We start from the raw sequence: 25,682 nt of genomic DNA, 5'->3' as shown, positions 1-25,682 counted from the left end.
AAATGACATTGGAAAGAGAAACGATCAGAAAACGGGGAAATCCCTTCCCTTGTGAGCAGGTTGTTTTTAAACAAAAAGAAAAACTACGTATAAACAAAGAAAACATAGGTGGTCTGGAAATTTAAATATTTAATCCTATTGGAAGCTGGGTGGCGTAATATCATAAGCACCCTCCTTACATTTTTAATGGTATAACTAATATAGAATTTAATGGTAGAACTAATGGTAGAAATATAAGCACTGGAAATAACACGTAGACACAAGAGAAATTGGACCGAGCATAAGCTTGTGTCAAAAGTTCACAAAACAGTCAAATTTTTATCAACAAAACCTGACATTACCAGCAGTTTTAGTGAACTTGCTTTTAAGAAAACAAGTTTTATTTTCCCCATAAAATTTGGCTTTTGGCCACGGTAAACTAATATCAGAAAAAGCCTAATATGACTAATTTTGTTGTCTAATTATTTAAAACTACACTTCGACATCACATTCGTGTTATTTATCGAACTTATCCTGACTTCCACCAACAATCTGCAATGGATAAAAGTAGGACACAAGAATAGCCAATAAAAAAAATTTATTAAATTATCTTCACATATCAGGCATTTTCCATGGTGACGAGCAACTCCGACAACAGTTTTTTAGCTCCACTTATGGTACTAATTCTTGTTATGTTTTCCGTAATTACTACAACTGAAACACCCACCAAGAGATAAAGCAATCTTGCTCAACGAATAGCTAATCTAAGGATGTCAAACCACTATCTTATGCTCCTTTGTGTGCAAAAGTCATTGTGAGAACGACCATTTTCCAAAGATTCAAACTTTTATTTTGGAGGGTATTTAATTGGAATTTGAACCGACATACTACATATATCAGCATCCTTAATGTACCGTATTTTTCATTTCACTTGTCATATGTCGAACACGAATAAGACTCTTAATATCATTGACCAACTTTTTGGTCAGTGAAATCCGAGGACGTTTTGATGATAAAGGGTTGGCTTTTGAAACTAAGCTTCCGCAAAGTTCAGTTTTTACAGAAGTTGTATTTACTGCAATAATACTAGTTACTGCTATTATTCTTACTACAGTCAACTCATCCTATTAGCTTAGGTAGCTTGTTCGCTACCTACTTCAGTCAACTTCTAGTCAACTTCAGTCCCCTAATGAGTCAACCCAAAAATCTCGGTCATCCCCGTTGCAATTCCAGTGGGTTTTTCCATTAGACAAAGCTCAGATAATATGAACAATCTCAGATGTCCAATCGCTGTAAGTCCTGTGGACATCGTCAGTCACAAATCTTTGAATCATTTTTTGGGCTCTCCAATTGCCTACAAATGGCTCACAGAACTGATAAAACTATTTAACTAATCCTTACCATATGCCTATCTACCTTAGATCTGCCCTAGGATGGATGATATATCTATCAACAATCAACAAGTGGATATCTATCAACAAGTGGAAGGAATCATCTTCATAAAATTCTGAAAAAGCTATGCCAGCTTTGCCTCCCATAGAGACCACCTGTCTTAGCTTTGCTCTAATTAGCCATAGCTCATAAGTTTTTATTCACTTTCATCAAGTTGATTTTAATTAAAAAAATCAAGGGTTTTAAGCAAATACAGCTTCGTATTCTTCTTTTCCATCCCACTTCATTCAGAGCTTCAACTGTTACCCCATCATTTGAAGTTCCAACTTCCTCTACATATATTTTTATGATCCCCCCCCCGTTAAGCGAAGTTCCAACTTCCCCTACATATGTTTTTATGATCTCTTCCCCCCGTCATGTGGAAGTTCCAACTTCCTCTACATGTTTTTATGATCTGTAGCAAAAGAGGAAACGTAACCGTAAAAACCTACTTGACTCTAAAAACGGATTTTTTCTTAGTGTAATCCGAAGCTACCTCAACTGATCCGGCTCGAATACTGAAAGGTGTCTCTGCTTTGTAATACACTTCGGGTGTTGATTTTGCTGTCTTTTGATCTTTATATGTAGCCATACTTGCATCTCGGAGAACAATGTAAACTTTCTCCCAAGACCTAATAAAGATCAAAATTATTACTGAAAATTACGGTTTCATGAAAAACAAAACATCTTTACTATTTGCGATCCATGTATAGTTGAAACCGTTTTACTGTTACTCCTTATCAATCACGGGGCAATCCTTTTTTTTGTGAATCTGAAATGACCTCACTGGAAAAATTCCAATTCAGTATTTACACAATATTTTTGTGCAATACAGTGACCGTAAATACAGTGACCGTTGTCGGTGCACTGAATTATTTCTTTTGTCCTTAAATTCTTTAGGTCAAAGGGACAAAATAAAAAGATGGTATCTCTTGGTAGCAAAAATAAATAAGGGCAAAGTAAGTTGTTGTTACTATATTTTAACAACACCACTGGTCACAATTCAATTCAACATAGTCAATACAGCTTCTAATTCTTTTTTTTTCCCGTAAGGGCTTAGGTTCAGTTTATCCAAGCCCACTCTCGCAACAAAAGCAAAGCTTGTTGCTAAACAAATTTCATCTAGGTTAAAGTGTTCAAAAGCTCTGCAACAAGTTAGGGCTATGTGTTCAAATCTCAAAACTGAAACAGTGCCTATAATTTAACAGACATTCTCTAAATTTAAATACCAGTTTACAAATAATATTAAAGCTTAAAAAACGAACTATTTCCCGCTTTTCAAATTCTCCAAAGTATTTATATTTTGGGTTTTGAATGAGTGAAACCTGATAATAAGACGTAATTTATACATGTGCCAACTCAAAACACTGGCCAATTGTATCTAAATGTAGAAATTAGGTATTATTCAGACAATGATTACTTCTGATCAGACAAACGACGTTTTTGTTCGAAATGCTTTATATTAGCACTATATTAGTAATTATTGAAAGAACGCTTAATAAAATAATTTTAATCCAGCCGTATCACCATCTGCTTTTGTTAGACTTTAAATAGCTAAGAACTTAACCCAGTCTTTATTGTCATTGTAAACAAAAAGTGTAAAATAAACCTACAGTGCTTTGTTTCAAAACAACACCTGCTATTATTTTCAGGTTTGATAGTAAGAATAATTTGGGTTTTTGGGTTTGTATATATCACGAATATTACCAAACAGACATTATGCTTATAATCTTTCATTACTTTACATTCCCTTACCCTGTTATTTGTACTTGCCGCGTAACCACATGCATAATAGACAAATTCTTTTATCCTTAAATATACCAAAACTAAAGAAAGGTCGACCAATAAGCGAAAGTATGGCCTCATCCCCCAAAATGGGCTCAACCACTTTGATTAGAAGTTACTCTTTGTAAAAGGTGGGAACAAAATCTTCATATTGTCAAATGCTTATCAGCAACCACTAATAGACACTTAATGGAAAAATCCAAGCCCTCCCACTGTAGATGGAACTGTATGTTGATCCTTGCTTTTAAACGAATCTCCGCGACAGAGGAAAAATCTCCGAACTATGAAACCCTGAAGCATTCTCGACCATAAAGGACAATAGTCTAAAATCTTTTGAAGGAAGTCTTCTCTGTCTGTAGTCACCTTATTAACAAAATAAGTGAATATGGGCACAATTATACAGAACGGAACTGGGACTAAGAAAGTTCGTCCTTTCTTCTTTTTAGCCTAATGCACTTTTCCAATTAAGAGGGACTATGTATTTTCGAGCAAAGGTTAATGAGGGAGCGAATGCTTCCGATAACCAGGATTCTCACGTCTCTTGGCCCAAGTTACAAGTTACTTATCCATAAGCCCATAAACTCCATTGATGAAAACGTATTGAAGTTACGGGCTCAATTTGGTTCTCTACTAATAGAGATTGAAAATCTTTGTATGATCCCAGTACAAACAAGGTAAAACACATCAGCCTCAGTTATAACAAGTTGCCCGGGAGGAGAAAGGGGGAACAGGGGGCTGATTTTTGTGCAGCTAAATTCATACTCCCAAAATACCGGTTGAGAATCCTCGTGCAATTTCGCTTTATAAAAGCTGTAACTTGCTGATTCAGGGTCACAGGCCCCCTTTACATCCGCTTGATAATTTAAACATGATTCTGGTTCAAACAAGGTTCAACATACCCTTCTTTGGGACAAAATTCGATAATGGGAGGGGCCAGCAGCTGTTCTGGGGACCAAAGGGCCGATTTTGTTCTTTAATCATAAAGATTGGACATTCTTGTCTGAAATCTGCGTAAAATTGACAGTAGAAGAGGATTAAACGCAGCTTGGACTTGCCTCATTTTTACATCAAATCATGACTTAGCCAGTTTTATGCCGTGTTAGGACTTAGTTCGAATTTGCACCGAACCATTCCATAGCGTATATTTAGCTTGATTTTACACTGAGATCATGAATCCTTACATGATTCTGGGAGCGTTGATTGTCAAATTATTTCAAATTTTCATAATGCAAATTCCTAGAAAGAGCCATGATTTTCTAGATAACTAACTAGCATACCATAATATCTGGGCGAAAATTTTCCCCAAGCCACTTTCAAGTGCAAACCAGCTGTACTTGTACAAGTTGCATAGCCTATGAAACTGTAAAAGAGCACTAACCTATTGGAAGCTTTCTTGGATGCTGACTCCCATTCATGTTTGCGTAGAAGCGATCCTTCAATAACATCTTCGGTGGCTTGAGCAGGGGTGCGCTCTATAATATTGATGGAGTTATATTATATTTTTAAGAAATAATAAATAAATATTAATGATAAAATTTGCAAATCCAAAAATTAATTTCAAGCCTGCTTCTTCATATCAAAAATGGAATTTACCCAGTTTCATGTTGGAAGTTTTTAGAATATTATTGTACACTTAATCATACAATTCTTCATACTATAATTATATGAAACAAATGCAAAAGTTTAAAACAAGGTACAGCTAAAAAAGGGGTTGATTTCACACAAAGCACAACTAGAAAGATTCATCTAAAATATTTTATTCATACCTAGTTTACGTCAACTGAATTCTATTTTAAGAGAGAAAAAAAAACAACTAATGAGCGTTAAGGCAGACCTACTACAGTTTGAAACCAATTATAGGCAAGATACATGCATAGGGCTACAAAAAAACTATCAAACGTTCTAGACTTCCGAAGTCAAGAACCACTTCTTGAAGTAAAATTGAGAAGTGTATGGCAGCTAAACTGGTTAGAAAGTAACTAAGCTGAATTTACAGGTAAAAGTATTCTTTGGAGCAGTTTACAAATAAGCTTTTTATTTCTTCTTAAAAAAAAACATCATGAGAAATCCATTTTGAGGAATACGTTCAGGAACGTGGAGTTAAAGTGTATATTCTATTATGTTACTACTACAACTACTACTACTAACAAGTCACCGCAGCACCAAGCCGCATGAGGCCGACACAGCTACGCAAGCTCGTCCTCCATCCCAATCTCTTAAAAGCATCCCTTTTTACACCATCCAATGAAGTTCCCATTTACTTTAAATCTTTCTTTATGGCGTCCTCCCACTCCAGACGGGGACGACCTGCTTTCCGTTTAGCCCTAGATGGTTGGCCATGGAGCATATTTCAATTCAGAGAATTACTTGGGATAATATCTTATTAAGCACCATCACCACCCCCAACATCAGCTATTATCATCAGCGCCATCAGAAGTTGTTTAATTGTTACAATCAAATTTTGGGCTTTGCTACAAAGACTGAAAGCAACATAAATCTTAAATTACAGAAGGTTCAAAATTTTGCTTTATTTTTAAACTGTTTCTCCAGTGAAATAAATTTCTACTAACATATATTTATAACGAATGATGATGATGAGGAAACTGAAACAAATGTCATTTTGTAGTGCTGCAATGGAATACAAAGTAAAAAAAACCTAATAGTTGCAAGACAGAGTGCTTCCAGATAAAAATGTCAGAAAAGGTGTAGCCATCCATCAGAAAGATTACTTTCCTCTTTAAGCACTTTATAGTCCGTCACCTAAGCCACCACCAACAAATAGTACCTTCTGATTTGGTGGAGAGATTTGACTCACTCTCACTCCCAGCCCCTGAGCCAACCAATGGGCTAGTGGCTTTTTTCCACCGGAAACTTCTAAACGGAGACTTGGAACGGGATCGTTGTACCTTTTTGGATTTATCTGGAGTTTGTAGAGTCGCAGTTTGCGACTTAGCAACTAAACAACAAATTGCATTAGACATTTACAAGACACAAACACAAAAGCATTGTAAATCAAACAAGCGACAATACTTCAAGCATTATTTGTATTTAATACTAGCGGTAGTTGGTTATTTTGTATTTCTCTTTGCCTCCATAAAGTTAGGGCAAACAAATAGATGTTGAAATTGATTTTTGAGGCTGATGGGTGTGATTCCATATCATACACATAAATACATAGGCCCAACACCAACTATAAAAACAAATATGGATAAAAAGTACTTAGCCAAACACGGGGCCTATATAAAATTTTCTTAGTAGTCTACTAGGCAGCTATTATAAATGACAATGTAGGCTTAAACATAAAATCACGTAATATTGTTATGTGAATCTTGTATCTAAAAGTTGGTATGTTTTACCACTGGATAAACGAAAAACATTATTTATGATCATTCCCATTTTTTTTTTCTTAAACGAGTGTCATTTGCGGTTGTGTCACTGCTTTTTCTTTCAAAAGGCTAAATTGTAAAATTGTAATTATAAGAAAATATATTTACCATTTGCCAGCCTTAAGGGGCCTCCCCCAGGACACTCAACGTGTCCCCAGGTGATGGCAGGGGAACACCCTACAGATATGTAGGGTACCTCTATAGGAGGCACGGACCAAGCGGGGACCTTGTCCCTGGGGGGTCAATAATAAAAACTGGGGCACCCTCTCCCGGGGCCACAAATACAGGTGGGGAAGGAAGAAGGCCCCTCAAATGTACACTCAACAGGGCCCACCATGTCCCGTGTCCACATGTCCCGTGAGTTCAAACCTTCTCCCAGTAACGGGTTAAATTGCATGGTGACGCAGAACACCATCGCGGGAAGATCTTCTATGGGAGGACAACTGTGGCAGGCCGTAAGATCCTGATCTATGGACAACGGCCTCTGCAAAGGGCTGCCTCGACCCTTTCGGGGTACCTACAAGACTGGGGACCTTGCGGTCAACTTTATTCCCGCTTGAGGAGTGGTGCCCCTCGAGGAAATTAATGCCTAGTAAACGACACGGCATTCGCACGGGATTCGGATTAATGGATAATTCTTCTGGGGTTGGTCTGTTTTGACGGGCGTTTTCGGGCTGAAAAACCTCTTCCTAGCTAATTTATCTACTAGGGGCTGCCTCCACCAAGTAGCATAATACTTATAGGCATGAATATATAATGAGTCGGAGGTAGTAGGCTCAAGACTGTCTATGCATGATTTCGACTGTAGTTGATAGGAGAGCATCGCCAAGTGCTGAAGACCATGTTGTGACCAAGATGGACCCAGGATTGCACAAAGCCTCCATTCATAGTGGAGCTCCCAGGGACTTCTTGCTGTCCGGTTCTAAGCCGGCTTAAGCGCTTCAGTGTAGACTTGAGAAGATATGTGATCCCCGTCCTGCACTGGTATCTGGGATCATTGCTTTTCCTTTGGGCAAAATAATTTCAATGATTTAAAGAACAAAAAAATTGGAACTTGGAATGTTACGACGTTAAAAAATGACTATCGTATCGACACTTTGACTGACAAATTCAGACGATTCGAACTGCACTTATTAGGAGTTTCAGAAACTCATACCCCAGGGATATGAAGCATGAAATTAGGTGACATAGAATTTGTTTACTAAGGCAGTAAGGATGGGGTACATAGACAAGGAGTAGGGCTCATGATGAAAAAGGAAGCAGCTGGGTCTTGTTTAGGCTGGGAAGGTATTAATAATAGAACTCATTGGTCATTTTATGACTAAAGTTTAGGGTATCAGTTATAGTAGTATATGCCCCTGTAGAACCGACTGACGGAGATACTAGTGACTCAGATGAATTTTACTTACAGTTACAGGGGCAAATGGACAGGGTCCCAGGTCGGTAGAAATAGGGATAGATGGTATCCTAGCTTAGGCGAATTTGGTATAGGAAAAGAAAACAGTAATGGTTACAGACTTTTGCAATTTTGTAGGTATAACAATCTACTTATAACCAATACCGTGTTTGGTCATAAAATGACCCATAAGTTAACATGGTATTCACGTGATGGTATGTAAAGATAAGATGATTAAAAGTAAAGATCACCATCTAGTAGTGTCTAGGGTTCATTTAAAGCTGAAATTTCGGAAGGCTAACTACCTCCCAGGAAGTTATGAGGTTGGTAGAGTCCGGGATGAGAATCTGAGAGAAACTTTCCAGGATCAGTTGAATACTAAACTTGAGTGTTTAAAATTTGGCAATGTGGAAGATGGTTGGAATAATTCTAGAAAAACAGTTTGTGAAGTTGCTGATGGTGTCTTAGGGAAGAAAGCTAGGACTGCAGCTAAGAATATTAATGAAAAAGCTTTATGTTTAATAATTAGAAGTTGGATAGAATAATTTTAGGAAAATAATTTTGGACAGAATGGATAGAATAATTTTGTGAAGTCGCTGATGGTTTCTTAGGGAAGAAAGTTAGAAACGCAGCTAGGAGTATTAGTGAAAAAGTATGTTTAATAGAGAGGAGCTGGGGATTGTACAAGAATTATCTGAGTGATATATCATATGAAAATAAAAGGAATGTAAAGAAAGTGGAGAAAGCATTAAAATATGAACTAAGGAGGTGTGAAGTGGAGACCATGGATAAAATTGCCCAGGATCTGGAACATGCAGCTAGATGGCATAATAGTAAAATATTGTACTGGCATATTAATAAATTGAGAGGCAGTAGTCAATCCGGACTTGGTCCCAGTTAAATATAGGAACGGGGCGACAATTAGTGATAAGGAAAGAGTTAAAGAGAGATTGGCAGAACATTTTGAGAATGTGCTAAACCGGGATAGAGTTGCAGGATAGTTGCAGGACCATATAGAGGAAAATAAAAAAGTTTATGATGCCTTGGATGTGAACGAAGGCTTGCTTTGTGAGGAAGAATTAGTGACAGTACTAAAAGGATTAAAAAATAATAGGGTGTATGGTAAATGAGTTTCTTAAATATGGTGGCTCAGAGGTTAGAAATAAGTTACTGCAGTTGATGAACATGATTTTTGAAAAAGGAGAAGTAACTAATGATTTTAGGAAAACCTTAATTAAACCACTGTATAAGAAAGGTGAAAAGAGCGAGTGTGGTAATTATCGAGGCATTAGTTTTGTCTCTGTAGGTAGCAAATTACTTAATAATATGATACTTTTTAAAATGAGAGATGCTTTAGGCAAAGTTTTAAGAGAAGAACAGTGCGGTTTTAGAAAAGGTAGAGGATATGTAGACCAAATTTTCACTTTTAGGTTAGTAATTGAATAGTGTCTGAGTTGTCAAATACCTTTGGTCCTTAGTTTTATAGATTATGAGCAAGCGTTCGATTCTGTTGATAGAAGAGCTTTACCAAAGGTCTTATCCTTGTATGGTATACCAGACAAATACATTAAAGTGATTAGTGCCATGTACGAGGATAACACTGCTGCGGTTAAGATAGGGAATGAGGTTAGTAGCTGGTTTTGTATTAAATCAGGAGTTAAGCAGGGTTGTGTTATATCCCCCTCTATATGGATCATTTTGACGAACCTTGTCTTAAGGAGCACAGGAAAGGCAATGGGAGATCACGGAATCAAATGGGGAGGAAAAACTCTCCTTGACTTAGATTATGCTGATGATTTAAGCATTCTTGATGAAAGTGTGAGCAAAATGCATGAACTTTTAGAGGTTTTGCGAGTTTTGGGTGCTAGAATAGGTTTGAAAATTAATGTTAAGATGACTAAGTCACTAAGGTTAGGAATAAGTGGAGATGAAAAGGTGACGTTGGGCAGCTTCAATTACCTTGGTAGCATTATTAGTAAAGACGGTGGGAGCAGTGAAGATGTTAAAAGTGGAATAGCCAAGGTTCAGGGTGCTTTTTCACAGTTAAAAAAAAGTTTAGAAGAATAGGAAGATAAGTCTGCAAACCAAGATTAGAATATTAGAAGCTATAGCAATGACAGTGGTCAAATATAGCTCTGGAGCATTGGCACTCCGAAAGGCGGACGAAGATGTGCTAGATATTTTCCAGAGAAATTGCCTACGGATTGTTTTGGGCGCCCGGCTGATTGACCGTATTTCAAACGGTAGGCTGTACGAAAGATTTGGTTCAATCCCGCTTTCTAGGGCTTTAATGAAAGAAAGGTTGATATGGCTAGGGCATGTTGTGCGGATGAAGGATGATAGATTGCCGAAGATTGTCCTTTTCGGCAAACCGTAGAGAGCTAAAGGGAAAGCAGGTCGTCCCCGTCTTGGGTGAGAGGACGTCATAAATGATTTAAAGGAAATAGAAACTTCCTGGAAAGGTGTAAAAAGGGAGGCTTTGAATAGATTGGGACGAAGGAGGAGCGTGCGTAGCTGTGTTGGCCTCAGGCGGCTTTGTGCTGCGGTGAGTCGCTAGTAGTAGTATTAGTAGTAGTGCTAGCGGTAGATGTTCATTTACTAAATGTGAGTCATGGAATACATCAATTAAAAATTTTAATTAGAATTAACCTTTATATTAAAATCAGTACAAAATACATCAATTCTAATTTTATTTGGTTACATTTCATGATTTTCTGAGAACACACATTAAATACTATAATAATTTTGTGTTGGTTCTAAAATAAGATAAATAATCCTAAGTGTAAATTATATAATAAAAATGAAACTAACTCAATAAAACATGACTTGAGTGTTGCTATTGTAGCTTATTACTGCCATTATATTTAGATTAGCAGAATAAAGGCAAAAAAGCATATATACACTTAAAAAAATACTTAATGAACAGCTAGCAGTTACTGAATGAACAGCATCTTTCAATAAACATCAGCACAAAAAAACAGCCAAAGACGACATTGCTATTAGTAAGAAAGCTTAAAACAAGCACATTCCATGCGTTAAAGCGTTTTGAATGGAACTGGAAAAACCTGGAACTGAAACAATTCACGATCCCGACTGTGACACTAACAAAGGCTTAGCTTACACATCTGCCCAATAGATTTGCAAGGGAAATAGGAATAGGAATAGAATAGGAATGAAGTCATAGCAATTAAAAAATACAGATATCTCCAAACATAAATATAGAATTAGTGGGTCATACCGAAAAGAATTAAGAAAAAAACAGTCTGTGCATCTAATGTTACAACATTCATATGATGCTCAATCAAATAGTAAATATGGTTTTAGCAAGTCAATACTGATAATAAAACTAGAACTTAAAGCTTTATAATTTGTTCGGAATAACGTGGCATACATTCTCTAAATCTCCCTGTTTCCATCAGTGGTAATTATAGTGGCTTCTGAAGCTGACAGTGACTTCAAAATTTCACTATTCGTTAAATTTTACTATTCTACCGTTTTTCAATACAATTTTTGAAAAAAAGCTAGCGTTGACCCTGATTTTCTTATGAAATTGTACACAATACTGTACTGAATCAACCTTTCCCTTTTTCTAACGAAAAAGGAATAGAAATATTATATGCTGAAATCGCTGCTGCAATGCGACGAAAAAGACTAGAGCAGCTAGGTAGCTTGGGCTAGCATCGATACAATTTAAAAAAAAACCTGTAAGGCTCCAATTTCCTTCCTCGGGAATTTTACTTTGGCGATTTAAAGCCATAGTAATTCTTGAAATCGTCCTAAATAAAATCTGACGCTTTGGATGAGCTGGCTGAACTTCTCTGATTGGTTCATTCACATCGTCTACTGCTTAAGTTAGTTAGAAGAATTAGTCAATATTGCTTAATAGTGAAGTTAAAAAAGAGTAAATAGAATATTTAGTGGTTGAAAGGTATAAAATTTCCAAAAAATTTAATTACACTATATATATATATATATATATATATATATATATATATATATATATATATATATATATATATATATATATATATATATATATATATATATATATATATATATATATATATATATATATATATATATATATATATATATATATATATATATATATATATATATATATATATATATATATATATATATATATATATATATATATATATACATATATATACATGTATATATATATATATATATATATATATACATATATACATATATATATATATATATATATATATATATATATATATATATATATATATATATATATATATATATATATATATATATATATATATAGTACCGGGCCCCGGCACTTGGTACGCGGCAGGCTTCTATATATATATATATAGATTCTCTCTATCGCTTGTGTTCTAAACGCAGACAATTTGAGCCATCAATTTTCTTGATGCCATGTAAGTCCAAATGGACCTTAAATTAGAAGTGGTGCCATTGCAAAATTACTTTTTTTTTTTTTTTTTTTTTTTTTTTTTTTTTTTTTTTTTAATTAGACCTTTAACTTTTGCCTGTCTTTTGTCATTATGAAAGACATATCGCCGAGCCTTTGTTTCTTTTAATTGTTCAGGTAGTGGGACAAAAACTTCTCTTTCTTCCAACGATTTATCCAGTCCATATTTTTGATTTTCAAAAGTATGGTAGGTATTGATGACCTTATCCATGACAAAATCCAAAACCCCATCATCATCGCTGTTATTTTCAATTTGTTTGGTTTGTTACCCCTCGGCTTATCTTTCATCATTATGAAATACATATCACGACCTTTGTTTTTTTTAACAAAGGTATGGGGCACGCGGCAGGCTTCTATATATAGATTCTCACTGTCGCTTGTCTTCTGAACGCAGACAATTTGAGCCTTTTCTTGTTGTCATGACGTCCACAAATGGACCTAAAATTAGAAGTGGTGCCTTTGTAAAATTAAATTTTTTTCTTTTTTTTATTATTGGGCCTTTAGCTTTTGCCTCGGCTTGTCTTTTGTCATTATGAAAGACATATCGCCGAATCTATTTCTTTTAATTGTTCAGGTGGTGGGACAAAAACTTCTTTTTGTTCCAACGATTTATCTAGTCTAGTTTTTGATTTTACAAGGTATGGAAGGCATTGGCGACCACCTTTGTCTCTTTTAATTGTTCAGGTGGTGGGACAAAAACTTTTTCTTTTGCCTTGGCTTGTCTTTAGTCATTATGAAAGACATATCGCCGAACCTTTGTTTCTTTTAATTGTTCAGGTGGTGGGATAAAAACTTCTTTTTCTTCCAACTATATATCCAGTCCACATTTTTAATTTTCAAAGGTATGGTAGGTATTGATGTCCTTATCCATGTCAAAATCCAAAACCCGATCATCATCGCTATCATTTTCAATATGTTTGCTTCGTTACACCTCGGCTTATCTTTCGTCATTATGATATCGCTGAAACATTGTTTTTTTTTTTAACAAAGGCAAGATAGGCATTGATAACATTATCCATGTCAAAATTCCTAACCCAATCATAATTGCTATCATTTTTAATTTCGACACATTGTGAGTCACACTATCCAGGTTGATTTTCTATATAAATAACTGTTGTGCTGGAAACTCAACGATCTTATTTATGTTATGCATGACATCATATAAGAAAATACTTATATGATGCCATATATGATGTCATAATATATGCTTATATGATGTACTAACATAGTACATGACGTCAATTGGAAAAAGGAAAATTAAGTCTCTGAACAATTTTTCTCAGACTTCTGATGTATCTAGATCGTTTTTTTTTTTTTTGCGAGAATATCTTAAGATACCAATTTTCCCGCAAAAATATGGAGCCGTTTTCGAGAAACAGGATATATACATATGCAATCATTGCGATCGTTAGAACAGATTGACCTCAGTTTTTAAAGAAAACCTACCCATAATGATAGAATTCTTGACATAATTCCTATCATCACCCCACAGTGGTGACATTAAGAACTCGATTATAACCATTTTGGTTGAACTAGATACAATGGTTTGTTCTTCAAAAGGAGCTGAACTACTTATCATACAAAATTGTGTTGTTTGGAAGTGTTTAACCTCTCCACATAATCGAAAGGGGAATAAAAAGAAGGCTCAATAATACAAGCGAAAGCTGAAATAAGGCTTAGTGAAAAATATAAAATGTACTTCGAGTTACCATATATTAAGGGGATTACATGATTTACAAGTATAGGCGCAAGCTCTCAGATGTGGTGTTTACTCTCCTCAGGCAAGACTTCCCCCTATAAGACTTCTGGTTTGTGTTTCCCACCACACTATACGAAAGTTAGAGAATCCATAGAGATAACCAAAAGCCCATATGGTCTTAATGGAAACCTTGATAAAGTTAAAATAAGTGGGATATGGGACCCTGTGACTAATAAATGGAAGAAAAAATTCTTTCTACCTTGTAAAGCTCCCACAATAAATCCTCAAAGTAAGTTCCCACTCCAAGAAAGTAAGAGAGAATATCAGCTACAACTTCATCCTCTAAAATTTCTAAAATATTAAATTAATGCAGGCAACTCAGTTTCTTTGGTTTTATTTTACTAGCAAATTTTTAAAGTCAACAAAACCTAGAATGACGTGGACACAGGTACAGTCAAAATTATCGCTTGAGAATCACAGCTCCAAGCATGAATTTCAATAGACAAGGTGATACTAAACACCCGATTATAAAAAGAGAGACGACAGAGACGGGAAGTAACATTATCAGAGCTGGAATAGCACAAAAAATTCAACTTAGCAAAAGTGCAATGTGGAACCAAACCAATATGAGATTCTTTTTACAAGTGAACGGATTTTAAGTCCAAACTAACACAATTTCTTAAATGCATCGCCTGACGGAATAAGAAGCTCCCCTTCCCCTAAAAGAAAACAAAATCCTATTAATCACTCCAAGCAACAGTGTGACATTAGAATAAAAGCAGAGACTAAGTTCCATTTGGTTGCGTGGATACAAACAGAGCCAATTTGGTGTAAGATAATTAAGTTTCGATTCACTAAGATACACATTTTGATGGATTCAAAATTTTAGAATCAAAGTTTAAATATTCTAAAGAGGAAAACACAAGTAATTTCAGGGCAAGATAAAGTCATAAATCATTGACACAGAGCATACAGGAATAGAAATTGAATGATGAATCCAGTCGCACAAGAAGCTAAATTTAAAGCGTCTTTCTTCGATTTTCATAAGAGTAGGTGAACTTTCAATCACTGGTCAACATTTTTTTTTAAAGTTTGGTATTTCTATTTTCTTATTGCTTCCATTTGTTGACAAAAAAGGGGAGGACAGAGCACCTTTGTCGTCGCAATTTTTTCACTGGGTCACTGAAAATTAAGTCACTGAATGAGCTTGATCAGGAGATTTACACAATTTTACTAAATGCTGTGAACTTTTCAATTTTTTCACCTTTTTATTAGGATCTTACAGATTTAGAAAACACTTCTTAGTACAAACTCAGTTTATTTTTTCTTCTAATGTGAAGACAATGGAAAGCGTTAAGTATTTTTCAATATAGTTTCGGATATCTTTGCATTCTTGAGCAACTTTTCAGTACCTAGAGGGTTAAATAAATCCAAATTCGTGAATATTTAGAAGAAAGATCAAAGTGGCTAAGTGCTTTATTATAGGGAAGTTTAATCTGAATTTAGTTAGAGTACCTTGACAAAATAATCTACCAACTGGAAGCAAAATTGGACTATCGACATTAATCAACCAACATACGCGAATTTTTCTCAGTGGTAGGCCTATGGCTCAAGCGGCTTAGAAATTGGATACAATTTAAGCCAGAAACAATAGAAAATGGCATTTGAAATACTGCAAAGATACGAATTTTGACAACAGTATGAGACTCAAATCATAATAAAGTCAAGATGGCGTTGCTCAGATTTCAGCATAAACATCAATACCATAAACCTAATTCCTAAAGTATTATTCTATCATATTGAGGACGTCTCACCTAGATACCATAAAGTACAACATAGGAATATTCTTGAATCTCCTTCTAGCCATTCTGAAATACATTTAAATTGTTGGGTTTGAAATGGCCCTGTTTGTACTTTATTTACTGTTTCAATAACTAGTGTGGCTTTCCAAGTAAATGAACTTAATAAAAATGTTAAGTACTCAAAAAACTTGCTTTTGAGACTTGCGATTATTGGTCAAAACTCAGCCAATGCGTACTAGGTGTTATGCGTCCATAACCAACGGCAAAACTAGACATCCTAAATGGAGGAATCCTTCGCTAAGCAATGACATATTCGAGCATTCACTTAATTGTGAAGTTAAAATTTACAACTTAAATTCAGTGTAACTAAAAATACCGCTTCCATTTCTGACTCAATCTAACATCATGATTTATATTATGGCGAATGCATTTGCAATAATTGAATTTATAAAGACGGGTTTTATAATGACCCTAAGAACCTACGAAAGCCAGTTGGAAGCGACCCCGCGGTCGACCGAAGAAACGATGGTCCTACAGCATGTTCCGAGTTTCTGGCGATGGCAAACATCAGACCGAGCGAAGCACAAATGCTCGCACTGAACAGAAGCGGATGGAGGAGGCAGACGTTACTCTCCACGCCGAGCAGCGCCCAGCAGGAGACCTAATTCAAAAATAAGTCAAGTTTTATAATAAAACCAATGTTCAACAATAAAACATTACTCATTAAACGACCCTCTACTACAGCTTCCTTCTTACGACAACCCTCATTACTAAATTTAGAGATAAAGTTAATCACAAACAAACACAATACTACACTCATGTTTCACAAAAGAATTTTCTCCTTTCTGAGATACGTATTACATTCTTTTGTGTTTATCATTTAGTAAGGGAATATAGTGCAGCAGTGTTTTAAGCATATATAAGCTCCATTCTTACTTTTCTGCAGTGGCATTTGTGTGGTGGGAGGCATAGTGAGTGATCGTTTCTGATCCTCCAGCTGAGCTGTGGGACTTCCAGGCGGCAGCTTCTTTAATGCTACAACGAGAACGTGCACAACTAACTAGGGTTCGACAAACTACTTTAAATTCAAAAGCTAAATTTTTGCGTTAAGTAAAAAATTAACATCAAGATGAAATTGTTTGGCCACAATGGAAAAGACTTAAAGAATAGTAATTGCTGTAAAATTAAATGTTAAAATTTCATCTTGTTTTTTGTTATACATCAGAATAAAGAGAACTAAGATGTTTTTATGGAAGAAAAGAAAAATTGAAACCCACAGCGAAAAAAAAATATGTAAAATATGAAGAAATTCATGAAGTAGAATGAATACAAATGTAGTTATATTAAAGTGAATACACATTTCCAAATTTTTGTCCGTAATGTGGACGAATATTTCGAAAAGGCAAAAGGTAAATAAAATATTTGTCATCATTAACTGCCTGTGTTTATTGCACTATATTAAGTTTTATTAAGCCACAAGTTGACATTCATCGTATAGAGCGGGGATTCATGGGGCGAAAGGCCCCCCTGATATTCAGCTTAAATTATTTTCGACGCTACTCTTTACTTTAGCAAAAAAAAATAAAAAATTTATGCAATTCTTTTCATCTTAGTTCACTCCATTTCGAAGGTGAAAAGGAAGGATATATGAAAATTATGGAAGTTTTAGCAATAAAATCAGGATATGTGCACGTTGGACAATCCCCTCCCCTCGATATAGATACCTAGTACAACACTTTATCGAACGAATTTCCCACTAAGATTAAAACAATTTTCTTCAAAAGTACTCCTTATGATGTTTATTTTAAAAAAAAACCTATTTGCGATGAATCTTCTCGGTAAAAATGTTAAGTTTTGTACTCTTTCGATAGAAGGCTGAAAACTCTCTTCTAGCGTTCTCGGACAACAGGAATTTGAATACTACCAATTAGATTTGTTCTTGGGGATGTTTTCTTCTTTTTCCGAAATTGCCCTTTTCTTGCTTATAACATTTGATGGATAAATTTAAACTTACATTCCATTTTTGGAGCCAACATGCCGAGAAGACTCATTTGATCTGTGTATTGTTTTCAAAATAATTTTGTTTTTTTAAGGAGCTTCAGTTCTTGCTGAGAATAGTGACTCTTTACTTAGCATTCATTACAAACCATGAACAGTCTGAAAAAATTTTTGGAAATTTCTTCGAAGTATATTGAAAAGCTTTTAAATTGGAAAATCTTCGAATTACATTAAAAGGCTTTTAAATTGGAAAATCTTTGAAGTACATTAAAAACCTTTTAAATTTCATAATTTATCCTACCTTTCTACAGTCTTATTGTGGTGTAACAACGTTAGTAATATATAACTTGACCCTTTATAAGTCCATCCTGCAATTCTTATTTTATTAACGTTTTTTTTTCCTATCTAAGGAAAACAGGTTAAGGTTAACCTGTGTAAGGCGAACTTCTTACATACAAAACGAAAGAGTAAAAGCTAGTGTTCGAACCCTAGATACTACTAAATTCATGCAATTGATCATGCAAATTGCTACAGCACAAAACTACTACTAACAGGCGTTCATTCATATACTAAAAAAGCTCAAACTATTTTTAGCTTAACTTTTTTTTTTTTTCAATCGCGTGAAAGGCAAATATTTTGAAACAGCCAGTAAATTAATTCATTATTTCATGAAGATTAAAAACAATATACGCGCACAGATCAAGAATACACTTGATACAATCATCAGGTACATATGAGGAAAAACTAGCGGAATATTCTTAACTCAACTCATAAAAATTGGAGCAAGTCAAGAAAAAATTTGAAATCGAGTTTAAATTTAAGTCTTTTACTATTTATTTAATATGAAAATTGGGATTATTAAATAGAATTAGATAAGTTATTAGATTTCCTATGTCCTCTCACATTAAAGAACTGTTCAAACAGAATTAAAATCAATTTCAGTTCTGAATTCATTAAGGCTCAGAAAAAAGGAGCTTTGTCATTACTATTTAGAAAATGAAGAATTAAAAATAGTACTTTTCGTTAAAATTTTACAATTTCCTTATATGCTATACCTTCATGAATTCAAAAATGGGTACTAACCAAAGTTTGTGGGAGATAGGTTTAGAGGTTTTTACAAAAGAAACTTTACAACGAGGTTTTTACACAAAAAAGTAGTTTTTAAAGAAAGATTAGAAGCGTTTAAAAGTGACAACTGATAACCAGATATAAAAATGTCGGCACATCTCCACCCCTTCGTTTAACAGTTTCCCTGAGAGTGAAAAGACAATGAACTTTTTTGTGTTTGGGGGGGGGGGTACCCTATTACCCTTTGTGTGAAGGAATAATCAAAATCACTATTATCCTTCTAACTTGTTTTCCTATGTGAGTTTAAATTTCAGCTTTAATGAAATTTAAATGAACAAATATAAACATCTTCCCAAGTGTAGTGAATAGTACCGTAATAAAGCAAATAAAGCTTACCAAGTGATTTTGAAGTTGGGAGGCTACCTGGTCTCGGTGATTGCCGAGACCTTCCTAATAGCAGCATAAAAGAAAAGCAGAAATAATATATGGTTTTCCACTCTATAAAAAAAGGCGCATAACATGGGTTTTTCCCTGTCTTTATGTCGTAGAAATTTAAATATATTAATATCACTATAGTAATATTATATTTTTAACTATAATATTATAATATTATATATAGTAATAATAGTAATATTTAAATATAGTAATATCGCCTTTACGACGATGGCCACGTCTTTAAAAGACGCAATGGATCCATGAAATAGGAAAAACAGTCCTCTTTAAATGGGTTAAAAAATTTCTGTGTAGAGAAAAAAGGACATATGGCTGTTATTTTTATCCCCCAGCTTTTCCAATGAAACAGCATTTTTTTTTTATTCAAGCATCATCTTCAGGAAACATAGATGCTCCTGGAGCCCAAATATATTTTGTTCGGTCTGGTGCCACTGTAAAAACAGGAACCTCTTTGTCTGGAGTAGCATATATATGCATTTTTTAATAGTTGAGGAATTCATACGTTAAATAGATATATGAGGAGATAATCTCCAAACGAAAGGCGATTTTTAAATTTGGAGAAGGATGAGTTTATCCATTACAAGGAGGGAATTAGCTCGCTCGCGGCTCTCTAGCCTCCTGCTATTCAACGAAAGCCACATCTCTTAGTTTCTGTTGTTATTGTTTTTATGCCCACTGAAATGTATATAATTATAATTTATTGAATGAGACTGACTTTCTTGGATTCAAAATTAATTCTTAAGTTCTAAGTTTTCGAAGATAATAAATAAACGGAATGCCAAGACTGTTCAATTACTGCTTGAACATTTAACTAGATAAATACTTGAACTTGTTGCTTTCAGTTGTTGAGTCTCTTCATCAATTTAAACACTTTAGTAAAGTTTAAGAACAAGTTTATTGTAAGGAGTAATTTCTACTATTTTTACTTCGTCAAATAATGTAATCCATAATTACATAGCATTTCTTGAGTTTCAGCAGCTAAACTACAACAACTGAGCACTTAAATCCCTAGCCCAAAGAAGCAATATAATCCAATATACAAAACTTACCTTCAGAGGCTTCCGATAAAGGCTCTCTCTCAGATATCGATTGAAGTGGTTCTGTATCAGGCGATCGCTCTCCATCACCCCTAGACAAAAAAAAAGAAAAGAAAAATACAGTGGCTACCAAAATCCTTGACATTTTTCCCCCTAACCTTGACAAAGCATGTTAGCCAGAGAAATTTCTTGTAAAAAGCACACAAAGGCGAATTCACAAAAGCAGAGTTTTCCAAAGCTTAGCAAGGAAAGGCTTCAACAAAATCCTGATAGAACTAATACGATGTTTAGAATAGTCAGTTAGGTCAAACAAACTGCAACAAAAGCAGGGTTTGTATTTCATTTATTGATTTTTCTTAAATAACTATAATTAGAAATAATTTGAAAAAGGACATCAATTGGAGTGAATTTTGACTTTATAAAAGGGGAAGGGTTATCATTTAATCTCAGAACATAGTTTTCCCCCTATACTATGTTTTAACTGTAGAAACATAGGGTTCAGCTCTCCCATGCGCAGGGGCGTCGTTTGGGGGTGGCAGGGGGGCCTTTGCCCGCCCCCCAAAATGTGGAGAAAAAAATATTATACATCCCATGCCTTTTGAACATCCAGATATGGACCCCTCTTGCCCCCCCTCCCAATAAAAATGATGAAGATTCGCCCATGCGCTATAATCAGTTTATTCTAAATATTTCATAACAACAATAAGAGCTATTAATCATAATAATTGCTCGCATTCTTTTTCTTTCCTTTTAACTTTTTTCAACGACATGTTAATAAAATATAAGGTAAATCGATTTTATAAATGGATAAAGTGATGAAAATGGAAAGAAAATTTAAATTATAGAAAGGCATAAGAAGTAAACAAAAGAAAGCAAATGATAAAGAGAAAAATTTACAAGAAATTAGAGTATTGCACAGTATCCAACATTTTAGGCATGGAAGGCAGCCAGTAACAGGAAAAGATTTGGGCGAAGTTTGTTGTAAAAATATTAAAAATTTTTATACTTTAAATACATTTAGATCCGGTTTTAAAATGGAATTACTCAACAAATAAACAATACTTTTGGAATGGATTAAACTATTTTATAGCTGTAATTGTCACTTGGTTAATATGACCTGCTGAGAAGGTAACCTGATTCAATAAAAAAAACAATATTAAAAATTAGGAAATTCAAAACGAAATTCCAGTTTTTATATTTATGTATCAATCATCTGGCTGGAAATTATTCAAGATTTTTTCATTGCATGAAAATAAGGGAACGTTCTAAAAACATATTATTATTAATAACACTTGATTGTTTGCAGTTATGTTCGTTCCAAAAGAACAGATAACAAACAATGATAGAAAATTTTTGTACGTTTTTAAAAACCTATTTAAATTGGCTTCTAAAATAAACATTTAGCTTTCGACAACAATGTTTTCGTTTGGTCAGTTATCTGTATCGTGTATTTTAAAAACTTAGTGAAGGTACATACCTAAAAGTCAATACAAGTTTTTGACAGAAAACTTCAAATAATATGAAAACTTGAAAGATTGTGAAAGTCTCAAATAATAAAGTGGCGAAAATAGGAAAGGAAAGAGAAAGAGAAAGAAGAGGAGCTTACTCGTCATGTTTTTGTGCAGCCTGTTCTGCGGCTAGAGCAGCAGCTCGTTCTTCCTCTTCTGCTTTACGGCGTCTTTCTTCCTCTTCTTCTTGACGACGCTTCATTTCTTTCAGCTCAAACTATTAGAAAAAAGAAGCGTTTAAAATGTATCATATCTAACGAAAAATACTTTACTCTGCGAACACAAAAATAAATATATATATATATATATATATATATATATATATATATATATATATATATATATATATATATATATATATATATATATATATATATAAAAAGTGACATGTAGAGGAACCCATATACAAATATACGGTTTTTAAAAACGTGTTATTTAGCAATACAACTTCTTAAGGTACAAAAGACATCAAAATAAAAATAATTTTTTCACCTCATGGACCCATCTTACACTTTTTCATATCTAAAAACCACAACTTTTCTAAGATTTTGTTGTTTGACAATTATGAAGTTTTTAAAGCAGTACCAAATTTTTGTCAGTGTTGCCAAGTTGAACGTTTAAAGTAAATACACAAAACGAATTAGTTAAATTGGATAACGTTTTTTGTCCATAAAATAAGAACGTTCACAAGCTGCTGGTTCCTAAGACTACTACACTTTAAAAGGAAAGCTAAACCTTCTTAAGCTGTGAGACCATTTTTTAGCTAATTTTTTTTCTTTTTTTTTGTAATTTTTCACCCACGTTTCTTTATCAAATTTGGTAACCGCTGCAAAAAAAAGTGTAAGTAAGAAGTACTTTTCCATTAACAATTGAGTTTCCAATTTTTCCTAATTTTGAAAGATATATAAGATTGTGTAAGTTTCCACTTAACCAATCAATAAACCAAATCTTAACCAAATATTCAGATTTCATTTACATTGTTTTTGGTGTTTAAGATAAATCTGAGATTAATACACGGTAGATTAATCAGTTTTAAGGATTAGTTTGCCGATTAAGGATTAATAAGAATCCGTTTTAAGGATTAAGTTTGCGGATTTAGGACTAGTAAGAATAAGTTTAAGGACTTTAAGGATTGGCATTCCGTCAATACAAGACTATACCACAGAACGGAAGAGAGGATTGGTTCCGAATATTATCTGAAGCTAAATTTAACCAAAAACTTTTGATAGACAAGGGCTTATTGAGTACTAATATTTACTATAAGTCTTAGGACATAAAATACACAGTGCAGACATTCCATTTTTGCCAGTGTACCGTTTTTGTAGATATTGATGCATTTATACCATGTGTAGGATTCCTCTGGATAGCAAACTCTTTTAGAAGATGGGGATGATAGGCCACTTCAGTCAATGCAAAAGTTCTCACTCCCCAAATACATTCTATATTTTGGTAAATTTATATTTAAAATTAATGTATTAAATAAAGCATTTAAAGATGGTTTGAAAAGCTGCAATTGTTTGTATCCAGTGTATACCTTGTATTTTCTTTAATAAAACTTTCATCGATTTTGGATATGCCTCAATAGGCATCAAATACAATTATTATTATACGGCAGGAGACAGCATTTTCAAAATTCGTAGTAGAAAGCAGATGGCTACTTTCAGTTTTTGATTCTAAGGTTTGTCCAATGGTTGAGACCAATTTCACATAGTTGAAAATAGGTAGACAAACAAAAAGCGTTAGCCAGCCAATACTAAAGATTAGAACTTCACCCAAAATTAAGAGAACTGGGGTTCCAAAGCTCTCCTTCCACATGTACAATTTTTTTTTTTTTTTTTTTTTTTTTTTTATAGAAGGAACAAAATGACATCAGATTCTTAAGAGACAGAAATAAGAGAAAAAGTGCCGTATGTTGGTGAAACTGGTAAATGTTTTTGGCAAACTTAAAACATATTTTGACTTTGTCCAGACTTTTTTTTCCTTTTTTTTATGGGCTCAAGATGAAGAAAAGACGAAATTACCGTTGTTAATCTTTCTAAAGCTGCAAAGCGTTCTTCCTGTGCTGCAGTACTCTTCTCAAAGGCTTCGTGCTTCTTGATCAAATTTTCGACTTCATCGATCGTTCGCTATAAAGAAAAATTGAATATACTAGTGTCATATATTCCTTTTTCGTTCAGTCTGGATTGTACAATAGAGTTATATACCCTTTTTTGAATTGGTTGAATTTGCTCTTTAGTTTCAGATAATACGTCTCTCAACGTAAAAAGCTTTGAGAAAATGGGCATTATAATCTGGTAAAATGTGGTTTATCACACACACACACACACCCTAAAAAAAGTTTAACTTAAAGAGCTTTCTCTTAGAAAGAGAGAGAACCTTCTCATTCTGGCAAAACAAAAATTGCTTCTTTTTTTATGTTGAGGCTGAGATTGAGAATCTGACAAACAATGCCAAAATTGTTTGTCAGAAGAGCCTCAGGTGTTTGTCAGAAAATGTTGTGTACTACATCTGTTGACTATTTGACGAGTCGAACAATAAGAGAGCCCTAAAAAGAGCGTTTGCTCAGCAATTGATAAGAAAATAAGTCAGGAGCAGAGGTGTCGTCCTTACCAAACACGCATAGCAAAACTTCTACGGGATCTCCCTCGAATTTAATTAACTAAGAAGACCACATATCTGATTCAATCTGGACGAGAACAAAACAAATTCAAGCAATTTTTTTCAAGGCAGTGACAAGTTAACCGAAACACACGTACATTTCGGCTATAAATGTAATATCTATTTTCAGTAAAATAGAAAGGAAACCTAACAAAATCATGAAAAAAACTGCCCCCCCCCCAATAAAAACAAACAAAAAGAAAACTAATTTTAGAAGATCCTTAGCGTTATTATTTCACTGAAGTTCACCTGACGTCACAAGAACTTCCGTGAAGCGATGAAGCCGAGGCTCTATTGATTTTGTTTTGGCTCAATCTTGAAAAAAGTCCATATTTATTATAATTATTTTGCGTTTTATAGAGCGGTAGAGCCCAGATTCAGAATCGGCGCTATTTTTCTACCTCTTTTTTCCTTGCCTGGTAATGAAAGATTTATCTTTGTAGCAATTCCTTTAAGGGTGACTTTGTATTATACATTATATTTCTGCAAGTAACAACGCAGAGACTATAATTCTCAGTTATCCAACAACATACATGTCTTAATTTGTCAACTAACATCACAAACTGTAACCAAAACGATGATTGACTCTCTCCCAAGAAATAGCATAAAATCTTAATTTTTTTTTGAAAGAAATTGGCAGAGGATGGACATATCAAAAATACAGATGTCTCTAGCATCCAAAGAAATGAATTATGGCCAGATCTCAGGTGGTACAAAAGTGATATTTACCTTGATCTGATTCTCAAAGAACTTTTTTTTTTTTATTATTTATAAATACACATAGCCTACCTGGGCGATCATCAACAGATATTTATCAGTAACTTCTTTTATAATGTATTCAAACTACATACTTAAATATCTGCAAGAAAACAAAGATTTAGTTGACAATTAATGACAAAACCATGCGGCCGGAAATAAATCAAAGCTAACTATTAAAATAAAGCTATAAAAAAACAGGGAGAAGTTGATTATTAATTTGATAGATGTGTAAAATAATTTATTATGATAATA

General features: G+C 34.1%; 1 protein-coding gene across 6 annotated transcripts in view; it reads right to left on the bottom strand.

Moving 5' to 3' along the window:
• beta-Spec (spectrin beta chain) overlaps window positions 1-25,682 on the bottom strand; it is a 172,627-nt gene that overhangs the window by 2,364 nt on the left and 144,581 nt on the right. For 2 of the 6 annotated variants that reach the window (XM_089092290.1, XM_089092291.1), the window contains exons 32-38: window positions 24,035-24,139; window positions 22,112-22,230; window positions 20,518-20,597; window positions 16,886-16,984; window positions 5,981-6,151; window positions 4,574-4,667; window positions 1,863-2,042 (exon numbers count right to left, since the gene is read on the bottom strand). In XM_089092290.1, the coding sequence (XP_088948416.1) occupies window positions 1,863-2,042; window positions 4,574-4,667; window positions 5,981-6,151; window positions 16,886-16,984; window positions 20,518-20,597; window positions 22,112-22,230; window positions 24,035-24,139 (848 nt within the window). Of the gene's footprint in view, window positions 1-1,862; window positions 2,043-4,573; window positions 4,668-5,980; window positions 6,152-16,885; window positions 16,985-19,411; window positions 19,466-20,517; window positions 20,598-22,111; window positions 22,231-24,034; window positions 24,140-25,682 lie in introns of all 6 variants that reach the window. The other 4 variants (XM_089092294.1, XM_089092293.1, XM_089092292.1 and 1 more) reach the window with 4 other exon arrangements.

Source organism: Artemia sp. Qi Xiang Cuo, chromosome 7 (assembly GCF_049724085.1).
Source record: "Artemia sp. Qi Xiang Cuo chromosome 7, ASM4972408v1, whole genome shotgun sequence".
Taxonomy (NCBI): domain Eukaryota; kingdom Metazoa; phylum Arthropoda; class Branchiopoda; order Anostraca; family Artemiidae; genus Artemia; species Artemia sp. Qi Xiang Cuo.
Note: the sequence above shows the minus strand (reverse complement) of the source record. Positions and strands in the feature narration are given on the sequence as shown.